General features: G+C 31.5%; 2 protein-coding genes across 5 annotated transcripts; one reads left to right on the top strand and one right to left on the bottom strand.

Annotated features, from left to right (window-relative positions):
- The first annotated feature begins 15,530 nt into the window (after window positions 1-15,530).
- Window positions 15,531-18,430, top strand: LOC127253510 (probable serine/threonine-protein kinase PBL4). Of its 2 annotated transcripts, none has more exons than XM_051278140.1 (6): window positions 15,531-15,873; window positions 16,026-16,339; window positions 16,475-16,610; window positions 16,693-16,829; window positions 17,567-17,690; window positions 17,958-18,216. In XM_051278140.1, the coding sequence occupies exons 1-6, from the start codon at window positions 15,813-15,815 to the stop codon at window positions 18,080-18,082; spliced, it is 897 nt and encodes a 298-aa protein (XP_051134097.1). In that variant the 5' UTR covers window positions 15,531-15,812; the 3' UTR covers window positions 18,083-18,216. The 2 variants fall into 2 exon arrangements, with proteins under 2 accessions (XP_051134097.1, XP_051134096.1); XM_051278139.1 differs by having other exon boundaries at window positions 15,537-15,873; window positions 17,927-18,430.
- A 161-nt stretch (window positions 18,431-18,591) lies between these two features.
- Window positions 18,592-22,342, bottom strand: LOC127253508 (CBL-interacting serine/threonine-protein kinase 3-like). Of its 3 annotated transcripts, none has more exons than XM_051278137.1 (15): window positions 22,239-22,342; window positions 21,576-21,801; window positions 21,300-21,362; window positions 21,105-21,176; window positions 20,889-20,996; window positions 20,699-20,779; window positions 20,528-20,581; window positions 20,319-20,444; window positions 20,159-20,248; window positions 19,951-20,073; window positions 19,749-19,859; window positions 19,511-19,624; window positions 19,296-19,352; window positions 19,157-19,231; window positions 18,592-19,059 (listed from the first exon to the last, which is right to left on the bottom strand). In XM_051278137.1, exons 2-15 carry the CDS (start codon window positions 21,744-21,746, stop codon window positions 18,985-18,987), a joined length of 1,320 nt encoding a protein of 439 aa, XP_051134094.1. In that variant the 5' UTR covers window positions 21,747-21,801; window positions 22,239-22,342; the 3' UTR covers window positions 18,592-18,984. The 3 variants fall into 3 exon arrangements, with proteins under 3 accessions (XP_051134094.1, XP_051134093.1, XP_051134095.1); XM_051278136.1 differs by lacking the exon at window positions 22,239-22,342 and adding an exon at window positions 21,959-22,232; XM_051278138.1 differs by lacking the exons at window positions 20,889-20,996; window positions 22,239-22,342 and adding an exon at window positions 21,959-22,232.
- Window positions 22,343-25,009: the final 2,667 nt, after the last annotated feature.

The raw sequence follows: 25,009 nt of genomic DNA, 5'->3' as shown, positions 1-25,009 counted from the left end.
ATAAAGATGATTGTGGATTTGATCCAAATAACGAGTTGTACATTGCGAAGGGAAAACAAGTCGCTGAAACTATGAATGAGTTAGACTCGGAGTCCGAGTTCTCGGACATGGGCAGTGAGGAAGATCGATACTATGGGGAGTTTCAAAAGGGTGAGTAAATGGACGAAAAGGGCGATGATCAATTCAAGGGGGGCAAGTACAATAGCACGAGAGATGATGGAATGGACAAAGAGGGTAATGAAGGTGGTGGTAGTTGATCTGGCGAGGCTGTCTTAAGCAAAACCATGCAAGCACCTCAACTATCCTTGGGACCAATAACTCTGAGCAAAACACGAAAATTTCAAGATCAAGTTTTAGCCTTAGCAATTCAATTGGACGAAAAAAATAAATTCAAAACACAGGCGTGGAGGCCTCTTTCGCCCTTGCTTATTTTAATCCAGCCGAACCAAGATCAAGACGAACGTCAAGAATGTGCATTTTCGTTGGCCCTACTAGAGAAGTCCAATCAATAATTTATTTAATGCTACTTGAATTTCCAATGTGATTAGTGGAAATTTCAAGAAGAATTAAATATTGTTGAACTTCCAAAAATCTTAAATGGTGGTAAATTTCCAAGACAACATAAATAAGGGTGGATTTTCAAGATGACATCAATGAGAGTGGATTTCCAAGATGACATCAATGAGAGTGTGGAGTTCCAAGATGAGTTTAAAGGTCCAAGGTTGAATGCATTGAATCTAGTATGTTTCCCAGGTTTATTGCATTAATTTGTTTTAACTATTTCCTAGAATGAATGCAATAGTTTCCAATTTTTGCATTTATTTTCCCTTGTCTATAAAAGGGAAAATTTAGATGTAATTTGAGCATCCTTGTTTTTGAAGATATTTGAATTTTAGTTCTTTCTTTAAACTAAGTGTTTGAGAGCGATTCCTTACACTTTGGTTTATCCATCAAATCGGGTCTTTGGTTAAGTCTATAGATCCGTTGCTTCCAACCTTCGCAAGGGTTCAACATATTCATTCGAGTTATCTTTTTTTCGATTTAGTGGGTCTAAGACAAGTTCCTTAGGTTCCTAAGCAAGCAAGAATACTTCGGTACTGCAATTTTTCTTTGATTAAATATCTATTTCAACTGGGCATAAAAAAAACGTGAACCACCCCCTTTGGGTTGGAACACAATCTTCTTCCGGCCTTTGTTTGCATATTTGGCATAATTGTGAGCAACCCGTTGTAGATTTTCCTTCACTCGGCTATGTAATTGCTGCAAAAATTCAGCTCTTTTCTTGCCATCGAGACTTTTGTGCTCATTGCATGGCAATGGCAAAAAATCCAAATGAGTCAAGGGATTAAATCCATAAACAATTTCAAAAGGGGAATAATTAGTAGCCCTATGAATAGTTTGATTGTAAGCAAATTCTGCGTGAGGTAAACATTCTTCCCAAGAATTCATATTCTCACGGACTGAGGTACGTAGTAAACTCCCTAAAGTCCTATTCACATATTCAGTTTGACCATCCGTTTGAGGGTGGTGTGAAGTAGAGAATAACAATTTAGTGTCTAATTTTGCCCACAAAGTTTCCAAAAATGACTTAAAAATTTTGTGTCCCGATCAGAAACAATTGTCCTCGGCACACCATGCAGTTTCAAAACATCTCTAAAAAATAAGTTAGCAACATGTGCGGCATCAGTGGTTTTCGTAGATGGAATGAAGTGCGCCATTTTCAAAAACCTATCAACAACAAAAAATATTGAATCTTTCCCTTCCCGACTCCTAGGCAATCCCAAAACAAAGTCCATAGAAATGTCAATCTAAGGTGATTCGGGTATGGGTAGTGGAGTATACAGCCCATTGGGTTGGATGGTGGACTTGGCTGTTTTACACACAATGCATTTATTTATAAATTGTTCAACTCAGACTTCATGTGTGGCGAGTAAAAATGTTCTTGCAATATGTTCAAAGTCTTAGACCTACCAAAATGACCCATCAAACCTCCAGAATGTGTTTCATGCACAAGAAGATTCCTACGTGAGCATCTAGGAATGCATAAACGGTTCTCATACAACAAATAACCATCATGTAAATGATACTTGTCATGACCATGCTTAGCACACGCAGTATAGATGTCACCAAAATTAGAATCAAATTCGTAAAGCTCTTTCACATGAGAAAAACCCATCAACTTGGACTCAAGTAATGTAACAAGTGCGTACCTTCGAGATAGAGCATCGGCGACCACATTCTCTCTACTTTTTTTGTATTTGACAATGTATAGGAAGGTGTCGATGAAGGCAATCTAACGTACATGCCGTGCACTCAACTTCGCTTGAGACTTGATATACTTTAGTGACTCGTGGTATGTGTGCACCACAAATTCTTGGGGCCGAAGATAGTGCTGCCAAGTTTGAAAGGCTCGAACCAAGGAATACAACTTCTTGTCGTACGTTGAGTAGTTCAATGCAGCCCCATGTAGCTTCTCGCTGAAATAGGCCACCGGACGTCGTTCTTAGGACAGCACAACTCCAATCCCTACACCAGACGCATCACAATCAATCTCAAAAGCCTTAGAAAAATCAGGAAGTGCAAGTACGGGTGCATGTGTAAGTTTATGCTTCAGTGAATCAAAAGCTTCTTGTTGCTCTACTCCCCAATCAAACTTGTCATTCTTCTTGGTGATTGTTGTTGGTACAAGTACTTTTGGTCGGCATTCACTTTATTGGGACTCAATGGTTTAAGTGTAATCTTTTTTCCGTCATGAATGAGTGTATACCGGTTCAGGTGCCCATCATGCATTGTCCTTTTGTCAAATTTTCATGGCCTCCCAAGCAAGATATGGCATGCCTGCATAGGGACCACATCACACAATACTTGGTCATTGTAGTCCTTGATATTGAAATCAACATGGACTAATTTTGTAACCTTGACCTCACCACAATTATTAAGCCATTGCAGCTTATATGGATTTGGGTGGGCTTCAGTTTTCAGCCCCAATTTCCGAACCACAAGATCGCTTACCAAATTGGTACAACTTTCACCATCTATGATCATGCTACAAACCTTGTTGGCTATCTTGGATCTACAATGAAAAATATTGTCCCATTGTTCATCGTTGTTTATCTCCTTAGGCAATGCACTCAATGCCCTCAATGTGACCAAGGTTAAACCAGCTTCAAGATTATAGTCGGTCTCTTCTCCACAAACCGGTGAGACAAGCTCAAAGAAAGTTACACCCGATTATGACTGGGGTAGTCAAGAAAGAAGTGTTGAAGCTACATGATGCTGGTATCATCTACCCTATCTCCAATAGTAGATGGGTAAGCCCGGTCCAAGTAGTTCCCAAGAAATTTGAAGTAATTGTGGAAGATACTTGAGAAGGAGAAAAACTCCATGTTCGAAAGCAAACTGGATGGCGCCAATGCATAGATTACCGTAAGCTCAATGCGATAACAAAAAAGGGATCATTTTCCCTCTCTTATATTGATCAAATGATTGAAAGACTGGTTGGTCGCGCATATTACTGTTTTTTAAATGGATTTTCAGGTTACTTTCAGATAGCGATAGCACCTGAAGACCAGGAGAAAACATCATTCACTTGCCCATTTGAAGTTTTTGCCTACAAAATAATGTCTTTTGGTTTGTATAACGCCCCCTGCTACATTCCAAAGATGTATGGTGAGTATTTTCTCTGAGTATATTGAGCAAGTCATTGAAGTGTTTATGGACGACTTTAGTGTATATGGCTTTAATTTTGATGATTGTCTAGGCAATTTGACTCTAATCCTGAAACGATGCATTGAAACTAACCTTGTGCTTAATTGGGAGAAATGTCAACTGATGGTTCAACAATGAATTGTCTTAGGCCATAAGATGTGACCTAAGGGTATAGAAGTAGATAAATCTGAAGTTGAGCTAATCACTGTTTTACCTTACCCTACTTCTGTGCGAGAGCTATGCGGTTTTTTAGGATATGCAGGTTTTTACCAACGATTTATCAAGGACTTCTCCAAGATCAGAGCGCCATTATTTCTCCCTCCTACAGAAAGATGTGGCATATGAGTTCAATGATGATTGCAATAAGGCATTTGTAGCATTGAAGGAGTGTCTCACAACCCCACCAATTATTCAACCTCCGAACTAAGACTTGCCATTCGAGCTGATGTGTGATGCAAGCGATATTGTAGTGGGAGCTGTTCTAGGGGAACGAGTTGGGAGAGCTTCTCATGTCAACTACTATGCTTCACAAGCATTGAATGGTGCTCAATTAAATTACTCTACCACGGAGAAAGAGATGTTTGTTGTTGTTTTTGTTCTTGAGAAATTTAGATTTTATCTTCTAGGCATTTAAGTGTTTTTTTACTCTGATCATGCAACTCTACGCTACTTGATGGCAAAGAAGGAGGCCAAACCTCGATTTATTCGATAGGTGCTCCTTCTGCAATAGTTCGACATAGAAATTTGTGACACTAAAGGAACTGAAAATTTGGTGGTTGATCAGTTGAGTCACATACCCGTGGAGTCGGAAGGTATTCCTGTTCGAGAGTCTTTTCCTGACGAACAACTTATCTCCATTGTAACTACATACCCTTGGTATGGTGATATTATTAATTACTTAGTCACTAATAAGTTTCCTGGAGGTTGGGCAAAGGCAAAAGAGGATAAGCTACAAAGTGATGCAAAATACTACATTTGGGATGACCCTTACCTTTGGAAGTGATGTCCTGATCAAATCATTCGAATGTGCGTTAATGAAGGTGAATTTCAGTCTATTTTGACCTTTTGTCATTTTATGACATGTAACCTTTACTGGCCTACTCTCTTCAAGGTCGCATTTGAGTTTTGTAAATCTTATGATAGATGTCAACGAACAGGTAACATTTCTTCCCGTAATCAAATGCCTCAATCGCCTATGATGTTTGCTGAAATATTTGATGTTTGAGGTATAGATTTTATGGGACCTTTTCCTAATTCATATGGGTGCTTGTATATTGTTTTGGCCGTTGAGTTATGTTTCGAAATTGGTGGAAGCAAGAGCCACCCGAACTAATGATTCTAAGGTGGTTTCAGAATTTATTAAGTCAAATATCTTCTCTCGGTTTTGAATGCCAAAAGCAATTGTGAGTGACAGAGGGACTCACTTTTGCAACAAAATCATGGCTGGACTTCTTCAGAAATATGGCGTACTTCATAAGGTGTCAACTTCGTACCATCCTCAGACGAATGGGCAAGCAGAAATCTCCAATCATGAAGTCAAGTCTATCTTGGAGAAAATAGTTCAACCGAATAGAAAAGATTGGAGCTTGAAACTCGATGATGCTCTGTGGGCATACCGAATAGCATACAAGACACCAATAAGGATGTTACCATTTTGATTGGTGTATAGAAAGCCTTGCCACTTACATGTGGAAATTCAACACAAGGAATTTTGGGCAATAAAAAAGTGCAATATACATCTTCAAGAAGCCGGATTCCATCGAAAAATACAAATTCAAGAGCTAGAGAAAGTTCAACAAGAGGCATACGAGAATGCGATACTTTACAAGGAAAAGACCAAAGCCTTTCATAATCATCACATCTCCAGAAAAAATTTTGAAAAATTGGATAAAAAGTCTTGTTATATCATTCTCGTCTCAAGCTTTTCCTTGGAAAACTGCACTCTAGGTGGATAGGGTCTTTTATCGTTACTAAAGTTTTTCTTTATTGTGCAGTGGAGATTCAGAGTTTAAAGACGGAGAAAACCTTTGTGGTCAATGGACATTGTAAGTCATATTACAAGAGATTCCCACTTGAATCTGTAGAGTTGATGTCTCTCGCTAGTGTTGAAGTTGAGAACTAAGACGCAAACAAGTTTAGCTAAAAGACTATAAAGAAAAGTGTTTTTTGGGAGACAATCCAAACCATTTAAATGCTTTCTTTAATTTTAATTGGTTGCTTGTCTTTTTATTTTGTTTGGTTTTGTGCAGGTCTTTTGGAAAATAATTACTAGCTCTTGGCGAAGGTGCGATCAATTTTCTTAAATCCCCTCTCCCCCTTCAAAAAAAGATCAGGCCAAGGGTGACTTTTAATCATGGGCATGACTAATTAGCATCTCTCATATTGTATTTTTTTTCATCTAGCCTTTCCAAACCATACCCAATTCCAGAATAATACAAGATATTTAGTTATGACCATGACTAAATACCTTATTGCATACTGTTTTTCGTCCCTTTTTTTTAAATTAAACCATAGCAGCCCTCCTCCCCTTTCTCCTTCTTTTCTTCTCTTCTCTTATCTCTTCCAATCAAACCGAACTGATTCATCTTCTTCTTCTTCCTCTTCCAACTGCCCCAGGCCGCGATTCTCCAACCACCGCGTAGCCGCCGCAATTCCGGCCAAACCGGCCCAAACTACTCCTCTCTAGACCGGTCCGCCTCAATTCCAGTCGATGCCTCAGTGACGCCACCCTTTCCAAACCGGACCGCCTCCAATTCCAGCTGCCACCCCAGCCTAGACACGGCGTAAACCACACCTCCACCACACTCTTCACCACTTCAGCTCGGTAATATCTCTTCATTCCTATATTCCTAATACTTCCAATTTTGGAATTCTATATTGAGAATGGGGTGATCACTGATCCTAAACTAAACTACTCGTTACAATTTCCATTGTTGAATTTCAGTCATTAGTATCTAGGAATTTGGTGAGAGCTTAGCGTCGAATTTTCCTTACGTTATGGTAATATTGAGGTGCTAGATTTAATTTGCGCAATCTTTGTTCAAATTTTTTGGGATGGATTATTAGACTCATGCTCTTGATGCTCTGAAATTGATATTTTCTAAGTGATACATCTGGATACATGTCGAAGTTTGAGTGTTTAGATATTGCCTTGGTATAGTTATAGTCTATTGTGTGGCAGACTATTTCATTTAGCAACTTTCATGGATAATGTTCGAGTTCTTCCCCCAAGCTGCATCAAGGCTACTCAATCATAAGGTATTACCAAGAAGAAACGCAAACAACTCGTCATTCCAATCATGAAACCACTCAAGTTGTTGAGTGAAGGAGATGAAGTATCTGAAACTCCAATTTCTTCGATGTCTTCATTGCTTCTTGGGGGATTGTTTGAGGTTGAATTAATGGCGAATAGATTTTGCATGTTTCTATAGATCTCATCCATTAATTGTATTGAAAGATGTTACATTATTTTTGTGTTGGATGTTGAACGTACGCGGGAGGAATGAGAAAGAGGCCGGAGCGGTTATATAAATTAGGAGAAAATAAAAATTACGTTGATACCCTTCAAATAATACAAACAAATAGATTAATTTTTGTAATCTAACGGCTCATAATGGATCAGCATGCTGCTAATTATAGGGATCAGCACCAAAACTCACCACATACTAATAGATAAGACAATCTCTAACTCGTTATTCCATTTGGCAGCAGCTACAATAAAAATATAGAGTTGATCTACAGTAATTTTATTTTAACCATAAACTTAAATTTCTACTATAAAAACTATATTTCCTATATATTTATTTTTATATTATTTTATATAATTTCTAATATTTATAAATTACACTTACCTTTAATTTACTTTTACATTTTATCACCCAAAAATATATAATTTATATTTTATTTAAAAATTATATATATTAAAATTAATTAGTAAAATTTACACGTTACTTTTAAAAAATAAAATTATATATCACCTTTTTTTAAAGAAAATTACACATTATTTTAAATAAAATAAAATTATATATCACTTTCCAATAAATTATATATCCCTTTTAAAAACATAAAATTATACATCATTTTCTAATAGGAATAAAAGTACACCATACACCACAAAAATAACAAAATCATAAAAAAACACCTCACTCCAAAAAGGAAGTGTAGCAACAATGCTGCAAAAATAGGGGGAAAATGAGTCCCGATTGAAGCTCCAAACCTGACTTGGACCGTAAGAGATCAACTATCCTTTAAGAATACAAGAATTAAAATTAACTAACTTTGAAGGGAAAAGCGAAAATAATGTATACTTATTACTTACCCTTTTAATAGGTGAAAATGAAAATGTATATTTTTTAATTTTATTTTATATTATTTTTCAATTTTAGTTTTTTTAGGTGGTAATATTATGTAAGAAGTAATCATGTATTTATCATGATAATTATATAATCAAAAAATTTGAATTAAACTTAAAAAAACAGAACAAAATGTGTGAATGAAGTGAGGCTTAATTATTGACAAAATGTGTTCTCCTACTTTCTCAATTGAATTTTATTAGCCATCAAACAACCAATTTTGACCATATTTAAATTTGACGTGCGATTTTCCAATGTAATAATAATAATAAAAAGGGTTGTTTTAAATTAAGGTAAAATTGCTTATAACTCCCCGGTTGTTTCAAAATTTAGCGTCTGTACTTTAAAAATTGCATGGTACTTCTTTATACTTTAAAAAACGTTGCATGAAACCCCACCACCATGAAACTTTCCTCGTGTGATAAGAAGATGATTTCATATCTATATGTTTTGTATGGCATGAGGGTTTTATGCAATATTTTTGAAAGTATAAGTGAGCGTCATGCAATTTTTTAAAATAAAATGTGGATTTATGCTGAGTTTCAAAACCACAAAGTGGTTTCATGCAATATTTTTTAAAGTATAAGGAGACGTCATGCAATTTTTAAAGTAGATGGGAAATTTATGCTGAGTTTCGAAACCACAAGAGAGTTATGGGCAATTTTGCCTTAAATTAATTTAGTGGAGTCAAATTATATAATGGCATTGGCATACCGTGACACAATTTAATTAAGCAACGTCGTTCCCTATCATTATCATAATTCACATTCAAAGTTTGAAAATTATTTATTGTCAATTTTTTTTATACTATTTAATGTCACGTCAAATATTTCCAAGTCTTGGATCAATAATAGCATTTGGACATTTATTTCACACAATTATATATTATAATGATTATTTGATATGTGCATTATTATGGTCTTCTTCGATTAAACTATTTTATTTTATAATACATTAAACAAAAATATATAAATGAAATTATCTTTACTTAGAGATTCAGTTTTATTTTAGTTATTATACACTTTCTTTTTTATCATTTTTTATAACCAAATTTTTTTTATAATCAAATTATTCCGTAAATAAACCATTATATATATATATATATATTAAAAGACTTATTAGAATGTTGACCAGAATTAATAAGCATCATGCCTATATTATAATATGAGATATTTTAGATATTCATTTTTAGATTTAATAGATTTATGTCTATATTTGATCTTATTCATAGATTAGATTACTTAAATTTGAGTCTATCGAGTCTATTTTGTATTGCTTATATATAGATTTTATTTTTCCCCAAAATTTCTAACATAATCTATACTAATAATCCATATAAAATATATTGTATATAATGGTCTTCTTCGATTAAACTTTTTTTTTTATCTTATAATAAACTAAATTATGTTTTATTTGTATTAGATCAATTATAATACTTCTTCTTCCGGTCACAAATAACTTATACTCCCTCCGACCCATAACTAAATACTCATTTGTTTTTTGCATGTAGTTTTAGAAATATTAGTATTATATTTGAATGTAATAGAAATAAAATAAAATGACTAAAATAACCTTATTAGTGTGTGATATAAAAATAATGATATTTGTGTAATATATTGTAAGTTGTAAGAGTATTGGTAATATTAGGTAGATAGTACAGTTACTAAAAAAAGAAATATATACATTGTTATGGGACGAACTAAATTGAAAAAATGGATACTTTGTTATCGGACGGAGGGAGTATTTCAACATTATCTTTTTTCTATTTCATTATCTTTTTTATCTCTCTCATTCATATAATATTCATTTCAACATTCAATTACTCTTTTCTCATCAGTAAATCATTTTCATCACATTACATTTACTATTTTATCAAATCTACAATAATTTATTTATTTGTGTATATTTTTATTGTGTAATAATATATATACATATATAAACAATGTATAATCTATTCATTTATACATATTTTCGTATATTTTTATTGTCTAATAATTTTTTATATAATATTATAATTTAAAATTTAAATATTAATCGATATAAATTTTAATAAGCATATCATTTATTATTTTAAAAATTAAAATTACTTTGAATAAATCAATATATATTTTAATTAAAAATAAAATAAAATAAATTATAGTATAATATAAATTTATAAAAGAAATACATTATTAATACAATATAACTTAGGAATGATATTTAATTATTTTTTTAGTATGTTGGAAGTAATCACTTTTAAAAAAAAATAATAAATTTTAATAATTGTATTCCCTATTAAAGATAATGAATATTGTTATAGTAAAAATTGAAAAAATAATGATAACGGTAATGGGAAAAAAAAGTCATTATAATCGATGTTCTAATATACACTATCTAAATAATTGTGCCCGGACAAATGGATCATATGTTCCAGGACGGATGAAGTATATATTATCAATTTATATGTTATATTTGTATTATATTAATATATATGTTATATTGTTAGTTTATATATCGGTTGATATATATATACAATCACGGTATACTTCTCAATTCAATATTTAGGATCATCCTGAAAAAATTACAATCATTAAATGAAACTTTTAATCAACGTATGAGATTGCATGTAGGAATAGATATGTAATTGATTCATATAATTAATAAGTTAATGCTTTATTTTAGCATAAATCAAGCGAATATAACTATGGATAGATGTTGACCGTGTTCATAACCCGAATCAGTTCACATAAAAAAAAATACATATAACTTCACCTTCTTTCATCGACAGTCATCGAAAAAAATAAATAATTGAGAAGTCGGAGCGTAGAACAAGATTAAGCAAAATAATGTGCATTCCGGTCAATTTTAGTGTGACGTGCACGAATATAACATTCTAGAAATTGCAGAATACGGTAGAAAATTATTGTAGAACTAACTTCAAATTAAATGACAAAGGATTCATTTGGATTGTCTTAAAAAATAAGCCGGAGTCAAAAGCAATAGAAATTCGATTTTGTATTTGAATGAATAATTATAAAAGTAATTTTTTTATAAAAAACTCTTTTGATATAATAAAGTTTAAAGTACTTTTAAAGTGTTAAAAAATTACTCGAAATGACGTGTTGTTAATATAATTGTATTTTTCTATACAACTTTTTATAATTTATTTTAAAAATTTATTAATTTATATTTAAAGATTTTGAATTATAAAAAATATTCTTTTTAAAATTTGTTATTTATATTTTAAAATTTTAATTTATAAGGATAATATATAGATTAAATTTAAAATTACAATCTAATATATTAAATTATTTATATTTTACAATGTATTTGAAATTTTATAAATTAATTACTGTAGTATAATTAAAAAAATTTATATACTCCTCATATCTCAATCATAATTTTAAATTTTAATTCAACTATAATATATAAATTAAAAAATAAGATTATAATTATTTTTTAATTTTTATGAAAATATAATGTATAAATTAATTATTTTTAATTATATTATATATTGTATTTATTATTATTATTATTATTAAGAATAAAATACTCCATCCGTCCCATTGAAAAGTTACCATTTTCTATTTGCATATGTCTCGAAACAAGGTTACCATTTCCTAATTTAGTAATTGTATTACTTACCTAATATAATAAATACCCTTTCAACTTACAATATATTACACAAATATCATTACTTTTACATTACACCATATTAATAGGGGTAATTTTTATCTTTTTTACTACAATCCAATATAATACTAATATTCAAAAATCTACGTGAAAAAACAAATATCACCCTTCCAATGGGACGAAGGAAGTAGTAATTTTAACTGAAAAATTTTTCTATTTATTTTAAAAATTGTCCTTAATGTGTTTTTGAAAAAAATATTTTCAGCATAAAAAACTACTTTTGTTATTAAACCGAAGTGAATGCAAACAAATACAAAAATAATATTTTAGAGGTAAAAACAAAAAATTCATGCAAAAAATAAATCCAAACTGGACTTAAATATTACTGCAACCAAGAATATTCCAGCCATACAGTCCAAATCACATAAGTTCTAATGTGACAACTAACTCTCTATCAATCATTTACAATTATGTGAAATATATAAAATATTTTATTATAAATTAAATATTTGATTTTTTTACTTTTTAATTTTTTTTATTTATTGTATGATTTTTTTTTTAAAATCTTTTTACATTTATAAAAAAATATTTTGTATTTATTGTTAGTATTATTATTTAAAACATTGCAAAGTTTCGAGAGTATAGAGCCATAATAGGTTTAAGTTTCTCATTTACTTTCCACCCTTCAATGTTATTTGGTTAAAATATTTTAATTTTTATCTTTCCATGATAATTAATACTCCCTCCGTCCCGCGATAGACGAAGCTTTTTGTCAGGGACACAGTATTTTATGTAATATAGATTATTGAGTTATTAATAATAAGTTAAGATTATATTTTATTATTTTTTATATGTATAAAGGTGTTGGTATTTTAAATATTTTTAGAATTATATCTCAATAAAATATATGCAATATGGATATCATTTTGTAGACAATAAAATTTTATATAATACAAATTAATAAAAAAATTTATTTATTTATTTATCATTATTATAAATTAGTTTTATGAAAAAAATAAGGAATTTTAAAGGTAGATAAAAATATTTATTAATCGATGAGATAGATAGAAATAAAAGGATTTTGAGTGGGTCCTACGTAGATGTTAGAAGTTTAATTAAATTGATTTATAAGTTAAGTATGTTTAAGATTGATAAACTTAACAAAAATGAAAAGTGGTCATCTTTTGTAGGACGTACCAAAAAAGAAATGAGGTCATCTGTGGCGGGACGGATGGAGTATATTTTTATTTTGGATAAAATTTACTATATTGAAACATACATAACAAATATAAATCAAATTACTTAACTACATAACATATAATATCATAAATTATGTAGGACTCACCGAAAACTCTTTTATTTTTATATCTCTCCTAAAAAATAAATATTTTTATCTATATTTAAAATTCTACATCTTTTATAAAATTAATTTATGTTAATTACAAATAAATAAAAATATTTTTTTATTTACTTGTATTATACTACATCTGTTCGGCTCTAAGAATTTCATTTACTTTTTGCGTGTTGATATTTGAATATTAATTATTATATGAAAATATAATACAAATTAAGAAAAAATGACAAAAATACTTCTATAAATGTCTTATAATATTATTATAATGACATTTGTGCAAAAAATTATACAAATATAAAGATATTTTTAATGTTAAGTACAATAACGCAAAAAGTAGATGAAACCCTTAGAGGCGGACAGAAGGAGTATAAAATTTTATTCTCTATAAAATAATATTCATATTGCATTTTTTTATTACTATATAATTTTTAAAATATTTAAATATATATTTTAATTTTCTTAATCATATATATTAAATTTATTTTAAAACTATCAATATTTTTAATTATATAAAAATAATAATAAAATAATATCATAATTCATTATTATTATTATTATTAATTAATTAAATATACTTATTTTAAATATCGTGTCCCTAATCAAGGATTAAACTAGACCTGTCAAAACGGAGCGGATTGGTCCACAACCAACCATAACTCGCAAATAAGAAGGTTGTTTGCGTGCGAGCCAACCCACGGCGGGGCGGATCAACGTTTCATTAACCCAACCCAATCCACCGGCGGTTGGCGAATTAAACAACTAGCCCATGGGCTTTTTAAAAATATTAATATTATAAATATTTTCGTAATTAATATTTAAAAATAGCTAAAAGTAGTTTTATTGTAGAATTTAAATAATAAATATTTTAAAATAAATAACAAATATAAAAATTCTCAATTTTAAATATTATTAGTTAGTGTATTTTAATAATAATAATAATAAGAAATATTTTACAAATAAATCATAATTAATTTTATGAATATGTACATTTTTTAATAAAAAAATATTATAAAACAATAAAATGGAAGACGAACAAAACAAATGATAAAAAATCGAAATAAATAAGAGTGACATTGATAATAGAGTTATAAAATAAAAGACACGTGTAGACAATATTGATTTATTTATTTAAGCTAATTTTATTCGTCTTAACTAAAAATATATCTTTTCAGTAGATTAAAAATAATAATATGTTACTTATTAAATAAAATGTACAAGATGATTTTGATATTTTTTTTTTCTCTTTATAAGTTATTTATAAATTAATTGTATTTATGATGATATATTTGTATTTTATATAAAATTAAAATATATTCTGATATTAATATTTGATTACTTTTATTATAATTTTTAATGTAAAAATAAAAAATGATAAAAAAAAAATATATTTAGTTGATAGGGTGAGTACTAGTTATTATATTTACTTGGCCCGCGGACTAACCCGCCCCACTACGGGCTAACCCACTCTCAACCCACAGCCCACGTGGGTTGGTCTGTTTAGGTCCGCATTTTCACGGGCTTACAAAATCACAATTCAACTCTCCTAAAATTTGAGGCGGGGCGGGCCAACCCATTTTGACGGCTCTATATTAAATTATCATTGAACAAAATAATACTCCCTCCGTCCCATCGAAATTGAACTATTTGATTAGGAACACGGTATTTAAGATAAGAATAATTAATTAATTAATAATAATGAGTTATGATATTATTATATTATTTTTTTGTAATTAATAATATTTATAATTTTAAAGTAAATCTAATATATATGATAAAAAAAATTAAAGTATATGTTTAAATATTTAACAATTATGTAGCAATTAAAAAATATATGCAATATAAATATAATTTTGTAGAGAATAAAATTTTTTATAATACAAGTAAATAAAAAAATATTTTTGTTTATTTATAATTAATATAAATAAATTTCATAAAAGATGTGTAGTTTTAAATATAGATAAAAAATATTTATTTTTTTTGAAAAAATAGATAGAAATAAAGGAGTTTTGAGTAGGTCCTACGCCATTTATGATATTGTATATTATGTAGTTAATTAACTTGATTTATATTTATTAAATATATTTTGATTTAATGATTTTTATCAAAAATAAAAAGGTGTCGTAGTATCAATTGTGATAGGACATAAAAAGTATTGGGTTTAATACCCCTCTGTTGTCCCTCAATATCTGTTTGTTTTTTGGTATATTAAGTATCATATTGATATACAATAAATAAAATAAAAATAATTAAAATTATTAATATAATATTTATGTAATATATTATAAATTATAATGATAAGTAAAAAATAAATAATTTTTTATGAAATAGATTAAAATATAAAAATAAATAATTTATTAAGGGACGAAGATAATATTTTGTATCTAAGGTCCGGCCGGTCCAAAGCAATCCCATTTATTTATAAATATAAAAGAAAAATAAATATAAATATAAAAGAAAAATAAAAATAAAAAAAAAAATCGAAATTTACGAAAGTATGGGATGAGCGATGGATGGGTGAGTCAGTAGTCTTGGGCATCATTTTCAATCAAGATTTTCGCCTTCCTCTCCCTTGACCAGACCGCCCTCTCTCTCTCTCTCTCTCTCTCAGATCATCAGACTCTCCTCCTCCTTAATGGCCGCCGACTTGGGTTCGCTTCACCATTCTTCAACTTGCACTTTTCTCCTTCTTCATCTTCTCCAAATCCTCCTCTTCTTCTCCATCTCTGCTTACTTACTTTCATCGCTCAAGTCACGTCTCAACCGCTTGCTTCATCATATTCATATCGATGGGGCTTTGCCTGGGAAAGCCTGTCAAACTCGCCCACGCTTCCTCCGGACAATTCTCCGGTACAACAATATTACTACTATAATCAAATCCTTCCTTCCTAGGCTTTTCAATTTCACTTCATACTGATTTATTTGTTGACCTTATTATGTTACTTTGCTTGCTTGATTATGTTGTACTAAATGATTTTTGTTTGTTCCTCCCCTCCCCTCAGATGGTAAGAGAGCGATTACTCCAGACGGACAGGGCAATTCCATGGTGCAGCAGCAGATTTCGAGCACAATTTGCACCGCAATTTTGGCGTCGAAAGGCCTCTCCAGCAACCTCAAATCGTTCACCTTCAACGACCTCAAGACCGCCACCCGCAACTTCCGTTCCGACAGCCTCCTCGGCGAGGGAGGCTTCGGATACGTCTATAAAGGCTGGATTGACGAGCAGACATTCGCTCCCAGCCGGCCCGGCACCGGAATGGTTGTCGCCGTCAAGAAACTCAAGGCCGAGAGCTTCCAAGGCCACCGGGAGTGGAGCGTACGTTACCCTAGCCACCCAATTTCAATTTCAAATTTGATCATATTATTATTCATCATCATCATAAGTAAAGTAACATAGCATTAGCATAAACATAACATTTGGACTAAGATAAGAGTTGTTTGTTACTTACAGGCTGAAGTGAACTGCCTGGGAATGCTTCACCACGAGAATCTGGTGAGGCTTATCGGATACTGCAGCGAATCAGAGAGCAAGCTCTTGGTGTACGAGTACATGCCGAAAGGCAGCCTCGAGAATCATCTTTTTAGAAGTGAGGAGAGGAGAGGAGCACACCATTCCTTCTACTCTACTGTACATGTTGTTGTTGTTGTCTGATAGTGTTGATTTTGCAGAAGGCGTGCAGCTTATGGCTTGGCCTACTCGGATGCGGATTGCCGTGGATGTCGCCCGAGGCCTGTCCTACTTGCATAGTCTCGACGCCAATGTCATCTACCGCGACTTGAAGGCATCCAACGTGCTTCTTGATTCGGTCTCTACTTAACTTATCCTAAACTTAGATATATATTAATAAACTTTTTGCTACCAATATAATTTTCATCTTTCAAACTCAAACAAATGTCTTGGAGAGGCGGGCAGGCAAGTATTTGCACAGAAAATACATACTCCTCCTTCCGTCAGCTAACAATAGTCAATAGACAGACACACAAACAGACAGATTTTGCTATTTAGGGTGTCGATAAACAAACAAATAGATATGTTTTTCTTATTTAGTAATTGTGAATCTTACAATTGTTGATAAAATGGCGCGGTTGCAGATAGTGCATGTAAGTATATAGTATAGCACAATGTTCAGTTTATATATTGTACCATGTTGTGTATATATGCTTATTACGCTGAAATCAATAATACACACTGCTATATGGAACTATATCTATGTACTGTCAAAATAGGTGTTATATATTGTTTTATCATGTGTTATGCTATCCACTTTGTTGATTTGTGCTGATTGGGTCACATCTAATCTAAGTATTTTTCTTTGGTTCACCATTTATAGACACATTTTGATTTGTATCTAAATCATGGAGATTTTAGAGCATATGGCCTTTTGTGGTAGAAATTGATTGAACTCATTTGTGCGGAAGAGCGTAATGAAGTTGCGTGTGTGTGTTGTTCAATCGGAATTTTTTATGAACCGGAATGTGTAAAAGAAAGATTGATTGATTTATTGTGGGTATGGGGTTCTAATATTGCGTTTTCTTTCTATAGGACTTTAATGCAAAGCTTTCAGATTTTGGGCTCGCACGGGAGGGTCCCAAAGGCGACAGGACTCATGTTTCAACTCGTGTTATAGGGACCAGAGGCTATGCAGCCCCCGAATACATAGCAACAGGTTTGTGCTCGCTCGGATTGGATTGGAAAAAACATTCATTATTATTTGATATTAGAGAAAATTGGAAAAAATATCCCACACTTATATCCTATTATCACACTCTCTTACGTGCGGCATATTGCGCGGCCAAAAGTGATGATAATAGGGTATACGTGGGATATTTTTTGCAATTTTCCCTTGATTTTAAGAAAGAATTGAGAATCAAATAGAATTGGAATCGAATGTTGTTGGAGCAGGTCACCTGACGCCAAGCAGTGATGTGTACAGCTTTGGCGTGCTCCTACTGGAGCTTGTATCAGGGAAGCGGGTGGTGGGCGATGAGTGTGCCGGAGTTGGCGACGAGACGCTGGTGGAGTGGGCGAGGCCTTTTCTGGGGGACAGCCGCAAAGTGATGAGAATAATGGACTCGAGACTGGGGGGGCAGTACTCTAAGAAGGAAGCGCAGGCTGCTGCCGCCATTGCCCTGCGCTGCCTGCACAATGACTGCCGCCATCGCCCGCCTATGACGGAGGTCCTGGACCAGCTCACTGTAACTTTAAGGAAGCACCGGGACTAGACTATGAACAACCGAATAGTTCACTCCTACACCACTACTGGAGTCGATTTATTTTGTATTTATAAATATGTTTTTTTTACATTTTTTTTACATTAGATATAAACAGTCGTATCAGTGGTATAAAAGACAATATTTTGTATTAAAACATTCTTTTTAGATGAATAGAATATATTTATATAGATTATTATATATATTTATGAAAAATGCGTAACACAAGAAATAAGTTGGGTAAACAAACTCAAAATAACATTATAAAGAATATTTAAAATATTAAAAGAGAAGGTTTTCAAATCCACTACCATCTTATTAAATAATACTAGTAATAAATTAAAAGAGAAGAGAAGAGAAAAGAAAAGACAAGTAATAAATTTAATAAGATAAAATACCTTGAAGAAGCCAAATAATAAATCTCTCAAAACTAATAAATCTAAATGGGCCATTTGGTGGAGTGGGTGAACTTCAACTAGCCCGACAATGCAAGTCACACGGCGCATGGGTGAGTTTGAATCCATAATCTCACTGTCACAAGTTGACTATACACCACTACCACACTGCCAGACCATCCTTACGGACTACTATTATTTTCTTTATTAAATGTGGATGGAAGGAAGGAAGTATCATAATTCATTCCATCAAACCATAAAAATACACTACTACTACTACTCTACTACTAATCTTGTACATTCTAACACACAAACTAAATACAAGTACATAGTAGTACCTGTGCAACTTTTACTTCTACTTCTCTTTCATGTCCTCATCATCCCTTTTCCAAACCACATCATCCAGCGAGGTCGACAGATTTTTGTAGAACTACACACATACATACATAATTAATAAACAAATGCATCGACGAAAACAACCTACACTTTGACTACTCATTCATACAAGTACTTAGGTACAACATTACCTTGTAGAATTCTAAAGTGTCCCCTTTGGCTTTCCGGACTTCAACCATGTGCAAAGACGGCGCGACTTGGAAAACCTGAACGAGAATGAATAGATGATGATGATGATCTACATATTCGACTAAATACAATCTTTTGTACCTCCGTGGCCACCTTGAGGTTCCCTTTTCTTCCTGCTTTCAAGTTTTCAAGCCTCATCTGGGAAATTAGGATCGGTTTTACAGATTAGACATAATACTGTTCAAAGTGCTAAGAGGACTCGGATAATTACAAAACAATCAATGATAGCATCGTAAAGCAGACTGACAAAACAAGACAAGACAACAGGACAGAGTCGATTTTCTCAGGCATATCACCTTGTAGTTTTTCTTGTGGACATCGAAACCGAGAGGCTTTGCGGCTTCTTCGATTTTATGAATTATTTCATTGGCTGGGGACGTGGATGTGAACCTCGTTTCTCTTTTGAATCCCTAGTAAAACACACATTCCAACCAAGTAATTAAGGGAAATTATTTATATATATATATATATATTCAAAATCTTAATTAATACCAGATCATGCAGTAATGCAAATAAGAACTAGATCGAACCAACCTGCTCCACTTCAAAAAGATTTCCCAGATTGAGACCTTTAGACATGGAAATTAATTCAAAAGCATTCATGGCAACCGGCTGCTCCTCCTTTTTCTCCGTCACAAGGTGTTCCTATATCATATAGGATTTATATATGTTAGACCCATTTGAATGCTGCTGCTGAATTTCGAGCCAAGGATGCATGGAGGAACCAAGAACACACCTCGGAATCCTTGAAAACAGCTTCTACGTCGTCCAGATTTGCATCTTCCTTCTCGTCAAATACTGAAGGTTTATAATCCTTCTTGAACCACTCATCCTCCAATATTTCAGCAACCGTGATACGCTGCAATGCAATAAATGGTGAAATCGGTAAAATCATATAAAATGTTACCATTAAGAAGGTAAGGATACGTATTGTAATTTCTTACAGTTTCGGGATTTGGATCTAGGATTCGGGTGATCAATTTCATGGCCCCGAAAGAAAGCCAAGGAGGGCACCGGAATTCAGCTGAGGATATCTGGAAATGTATGCAGCAAAACCATTAAAGAAGTGCAAAAAAAAGAAAAAGGATTCGCAAAATAACTCACCTTTCTATAAAGATTCGCAAGATTAGAATCATCGAAAGGCAAATAGCCTGCAAGCAGTACAAAGAGTATGACCCCGCACGACCATAAGTCTGCAGTTGCTCCATCGTAGCCTCGATCATTTAAAACCTTCATGGATTTTAACCTCGTCAATAAGATCCATCATATTGATATAATATTGAGGTTGATGAGATGAAATAACTTGTATGTACCTCAGGAGCAACATAGTTTGGAGTTCCACAGGCAGTATGCAGCAAACCATCATCCTGCCATATCACATTGATATACTATTTATTAAGTTCACTTTCTGAATTGATTAAAGAAACCAAAATCAGAAAAGTATGATGTTAAAATTTTCGTGATATTTTGGACCCGAAATTTACCTTGACTTGCTGGGATAGGGCACTCAATCCAAAATCGGAAACTTTGAGGTTTCCAGCAACATCCAGTAGTAAGTTTTCTGGCTGCAACAGTCAAGAAAATGTCAACTTTTTTCATGTAAAATCGAGTAAGAATATCCATCCAATTCAATTATGCTCCTCTGATAGTTCCTATCCAAAATCGACAGACAACCTTCAGATCCCTGTGAAAAACTCCCCTACTGTGACAATAATCAACTGCATTAATGAGTTGCTGAAAATATTTTCTTGCTTCGTCTTCTCGCATCCTTCCATTATTTACCTTTACATCACACACACACACATACATATAAAGAATCCAATCTTAGGACCACAAAGTAACAAAACAGAGTTGATTGGCTCCCTCCCTCCAAAGTAATAAATATCTTACAATTTTGTCGAAGAGCTCTCCGCCGGTAACAAACTCTAAAACAATAAATATCTTGGTCTTACTTGCCAGCACCTATCGAAAACAAGTTCCTTCAACATGAGGATACTTTCGAAGTTTGCAATAATAGAAATAAACAATAGAGTAAAGCATAGATAGAAATCTATAACGCATTATGCACCCTACCTACCTACCTACCTCATATATGCGAACAACATTGGGATGCTTGATCAATTTCATTGTTGATATCTCGCGCTTAATCTGCCCAATGAAGGGGCACAAGACAAGATACATCCATTTGTCAACATGAATATCAAAAGATTGCAAGAATCAAATACCTAAATAACTAAATCGCCTCGGTGCCTCCTACCAATTATCGACAAAAATACAGTAACCAACACAAAATTGAGCATCTAAACATGTATGTATGTAAGTATGATCACGAGGAGGATAACAAACATATGCAAAAACAACCTGCTCTGCCATTTTGTGCTTTAGGACTTTATCCTTGTCAAGAATCTTGATGGCCACAGCTTGCCCTGTATCCGAATTCCTTGCAAACTTAACCTTGGCAAATGTCCCCTCCCCAATCGTCCTCCCGACCTCATACTTGCCAATTCTACGCTTAATTTTGGGATGACTCATTCAAAGAGCGACTGTTCCTTCCAACAGTTTCAACAACAAACAACACTGCCTCCTCCTGTAAGCATCTCAGATCAGATCAACCAGAATCAATCAAGATGTACACTGTTACATTACCCAATCATTGAATGCTCAAACATCATAAACAACAACAACAACAACAAAGCAAAATACAAACTAACTAACTAATATCCCAAATCCGACCTAATCCTCACCTAAATCCAAATTCACGAACATAAGCTCAATTTCCAATAAATCCACCCAAAATTCAAAGGCAATTAGCAGAGTACGAGCGTGCTCGAGCTTGTGCTTGCAAAAAAAAGTAGAACAGTACAAAGGAAACCCAATTTCGAAATGGCGGCGATAAGCGATAAAGAGAATCGACAGGTCTATACTAGGGAGCTTTTATGTGCCAAGAAATCCGAATAGCTTGAAAATTCAGTCTGAGTGAGTCTAAGATCTTCAAGATTTATTATAATTCCAGCCACAGAATACCAGTTGGAAGAAATACGATCAGGGGAAGTGAATGGAGAAAAAACGGGATCGGATCAGCTGTGGGTGGCTTCCGATGGATGATTGATCTGCCGATAGCGACCGTTGATTTTGGCGCATTCGATTGATTTTGGTAGCTCAGACTGTGAAGAGAATTCGATACACGTAGAATACGCGGCGTGGCCGTACAAGACAAGACAAGAATCAATATTGCATTGCAGCTGGCTCGCGTTAAATCTACACCGTAGGTCATGTGGGGCCCTCATGATCAACGGTAGTGGTCTGCGTATTCACTATTCAGGATCGGATAACATCAATACGGTCCACACCATTGTTCGACACACGCAGAATATAAATAATTATAGATAAAATATTGGATATGTTATCCATCCAAATTTTCGACACATTGTCAACATGCTCCGTTGCTTGACAGTTTATCAATTTTTTTTTAATTTTAGTCCTTATTTATAATAAAATATAAAAAAAATATCTACCTAACATTATAAATATTATTTCAATTTATAATATATTACAAATATCGTTACTTTTATATCATATAATACTAACAATTTAGTCTTTTTACTTTTACTGATACTAATGGCGTGAATATAACATATACTAATATTCGGTGTCCACGTATTTTCACTTATTCTGTTTTTTTTTTAATTTTAATTTTAAAATTATTTTTATTAAATAATAATTATTTTTATTAATACATTTTTATTATTAATTAATTATATTTTTTATAAAAGGAATAATATTTAATACTGTAGTTTATATATTATTAATCTAATTTATAATTATATATAAAAATATCTTAAATTAAAATACTAACAAATAAATTCATTGTTTTAAGGTCATGATTATTTGTACAATAAAATACTCAATTTCGTTGTGCAATTTTATTTTTATTTTATTTTTTTTTCATTTTAATGTGTATAAAGTAGTTTATTAATTAGTATTAGTACCATAAGATGATTCCCATATTTTTGCTAAAAAATAATAAACATTTTTGTAAAAATTAAAATAAGCTTCACATTTATTTATAAATTATTTAAATATTTGAGTGGAAGTGAAAGTGTATTTTTAAGTAAGTTAGTAAAGATTTGTTTGCCCTAACATTTTTTTTTTGACACTATTTTCAATGTATATATTTTATCCTTTTATAAAAGTCAACATTCAATATAAAATATTATTTTTTATATTACCGATGCAATTTTCAATACTTTCACATAAAAAAAAAAAAAATTAACTCTAAATACTAAACAAATAAACCCTAAATCACACACTATAACTACTTTTAATATATAATTATATATTTATAGTAAAAAAGTTTTTATATTCCTTTTTTTTTTTTTTCAATTCAAAGTATTTTTTATAAGTTTTTTTTCTGTAGTAAAAATAATTAATATAAAAATAATTTTTAATTTTTATTTAAATTACAAATATATTATTATATACAATTAATTTATATATAAAGTTAAATGACAAAAATATCAAAATCTCTTATGCAATTCCACTGATCAATAAAATACTTCTTATTTTTTCATCTATTATAAAACTCCAAAGAAGTACTCCATTTGTCCCATGTAAGAAGCAACATTTAGATTTTGGTACGGAAATTTAAGTGGATAGAATAAAACCTAAAATTAGGTAATGTACTGAGAAGAAAAAAATATATATATATTTATTTATTTTATTTGAATGATTTGATGGAGTAAAATAAATATTTAATTTTTTTTTTAATAATAATTAATCTATACTATTTAAATTCTAGTGTCCAAACAAAATGCACAATTTTTTCAGGGACAGAAGAAATATTATTTATCACTGATATTTTTTAAAAAAAAAATATTAAATTGGATAACTATTTTATAAAATATTACATTAAATACTCAATTTATTTATTTATTAAAGTCTAAATATATATACGTATATGTTGTTTTGTTACTGATTGGTAGTAAAATTTTAATAAAAAACAATACTACAATAATATAATTTTTGATTTAAAACAAATTTATATTGAAGGGGAAAAACCATTAGTAAAACAGAAAACGAAGCGCAGCCTTAATATATAGCATTTGCTTTGAAAATAAATTAAAAATATATCAAATATTTTTAAAACTACAACTTAGTAGAATATATTCAGAATTAATATTATACTCTAATTCAACCGTCCAATTGAAAAGTTACCATTTTCTATTTTTGTTCGTCCCGAAATAAGATTACAATTTTCTAATTTAGTAATTATACTGCTTACCTAACATAATAAATACCCTTTCAACTTACAATATATTACACAAATGCTATTACTTTTACATTACACCATACTAATAGGGGTATTTTGTCTTTTTTTACTACAATCTAATACTCCCTCCGTCCCCTTACAATGTTTACATATTTCTAGTTTGGGACGTCCAATTACAAAGTTAATATTTCATTAAATACTCTACTTTTTTTCCACAAATACCCTTACTTTACATTACATCGTTACTTTTACACAAAAAAAGTAAGGGCAAAAATGTCATTACACTACTTTTAATACTCACTATAATTAAAATACTATTATTTCTTAAACACCGCGCCAAAAGTAAATATAAACTTTGTAAATGGACGGAGGGAGTATAATACTTATATTAAAAAATTTACGTGCAAAAAACAAATGTCACTCTTCCAATAGGACTGAGGGAGTATTATAAAATATAAAATTTTATATGATACAAACTAATACATTATATATCTAATATCTATGATCAACATAAAAATGTAAGTGA

This window comes from Andrographis paniculata, unplaced genomic scaffold (assembly GCF_009805555.1).
Source record: "Andrographis paniculata isolate CXL003 unplaced genomic scaffold, ASM980555v1 Contig51END, whole genome shotgun sequence".
In the NCBI taxonomy this organism is placed as follows: domain Eukaryota; kingdom Viridiplantae; phylum Streptophyta; class Magnoliopsida; order Lamiales; family Acanthaceae; genus Andrographis; species Andrographis paniculata.
This window is presented reverse-complemented; position numbering and strand designations above follow the sequence as displayed.

Coding starts and splice junctions, on each gene's coding strand:
- LOC127253508 (XM_051278137.1), bottom strand. CDS start 21,746: ATGAGTCATCCCAAAATTAAGCGTAGAATTGGCAAGTATGAGGTCGGG. Junction 20,249..20,318: donor TTGCGAATCTTTATAGAAAG/GTGAGTTATTTT, acceptor ATACATTTCCAG/ATATCCTCAGCTGAATTCCG. Junction 19,860..19,950: donor CTGTTTTCAAGGATTCCGAG/GTGTGTTCTTGG, acceptor TATATGATATAG/GAACACCTTGTGACGGAGAA.
- LOC127253510 (XM_051278139.1), top strand. CDS start 15,813: ATGGGGCTTTGCCTGGGAAAGCCTGTCAAACTCGCCCACGCTTCCTCC. Junction 16,611..16,692: donor CGAGAATCATCTTTTTAGAA/GTGAGGAGAGGA, acceptor TTGATTTTGCAG/AAGGCGTGCAGCTTATGGCT. Junction 17,691..17,926: donor CCCCGAATACATAGCAACAG/GTTTGTGCTCGC, acceptor TTGTTGGAGCAG/GTCACCTGACGCCAAGCAGT.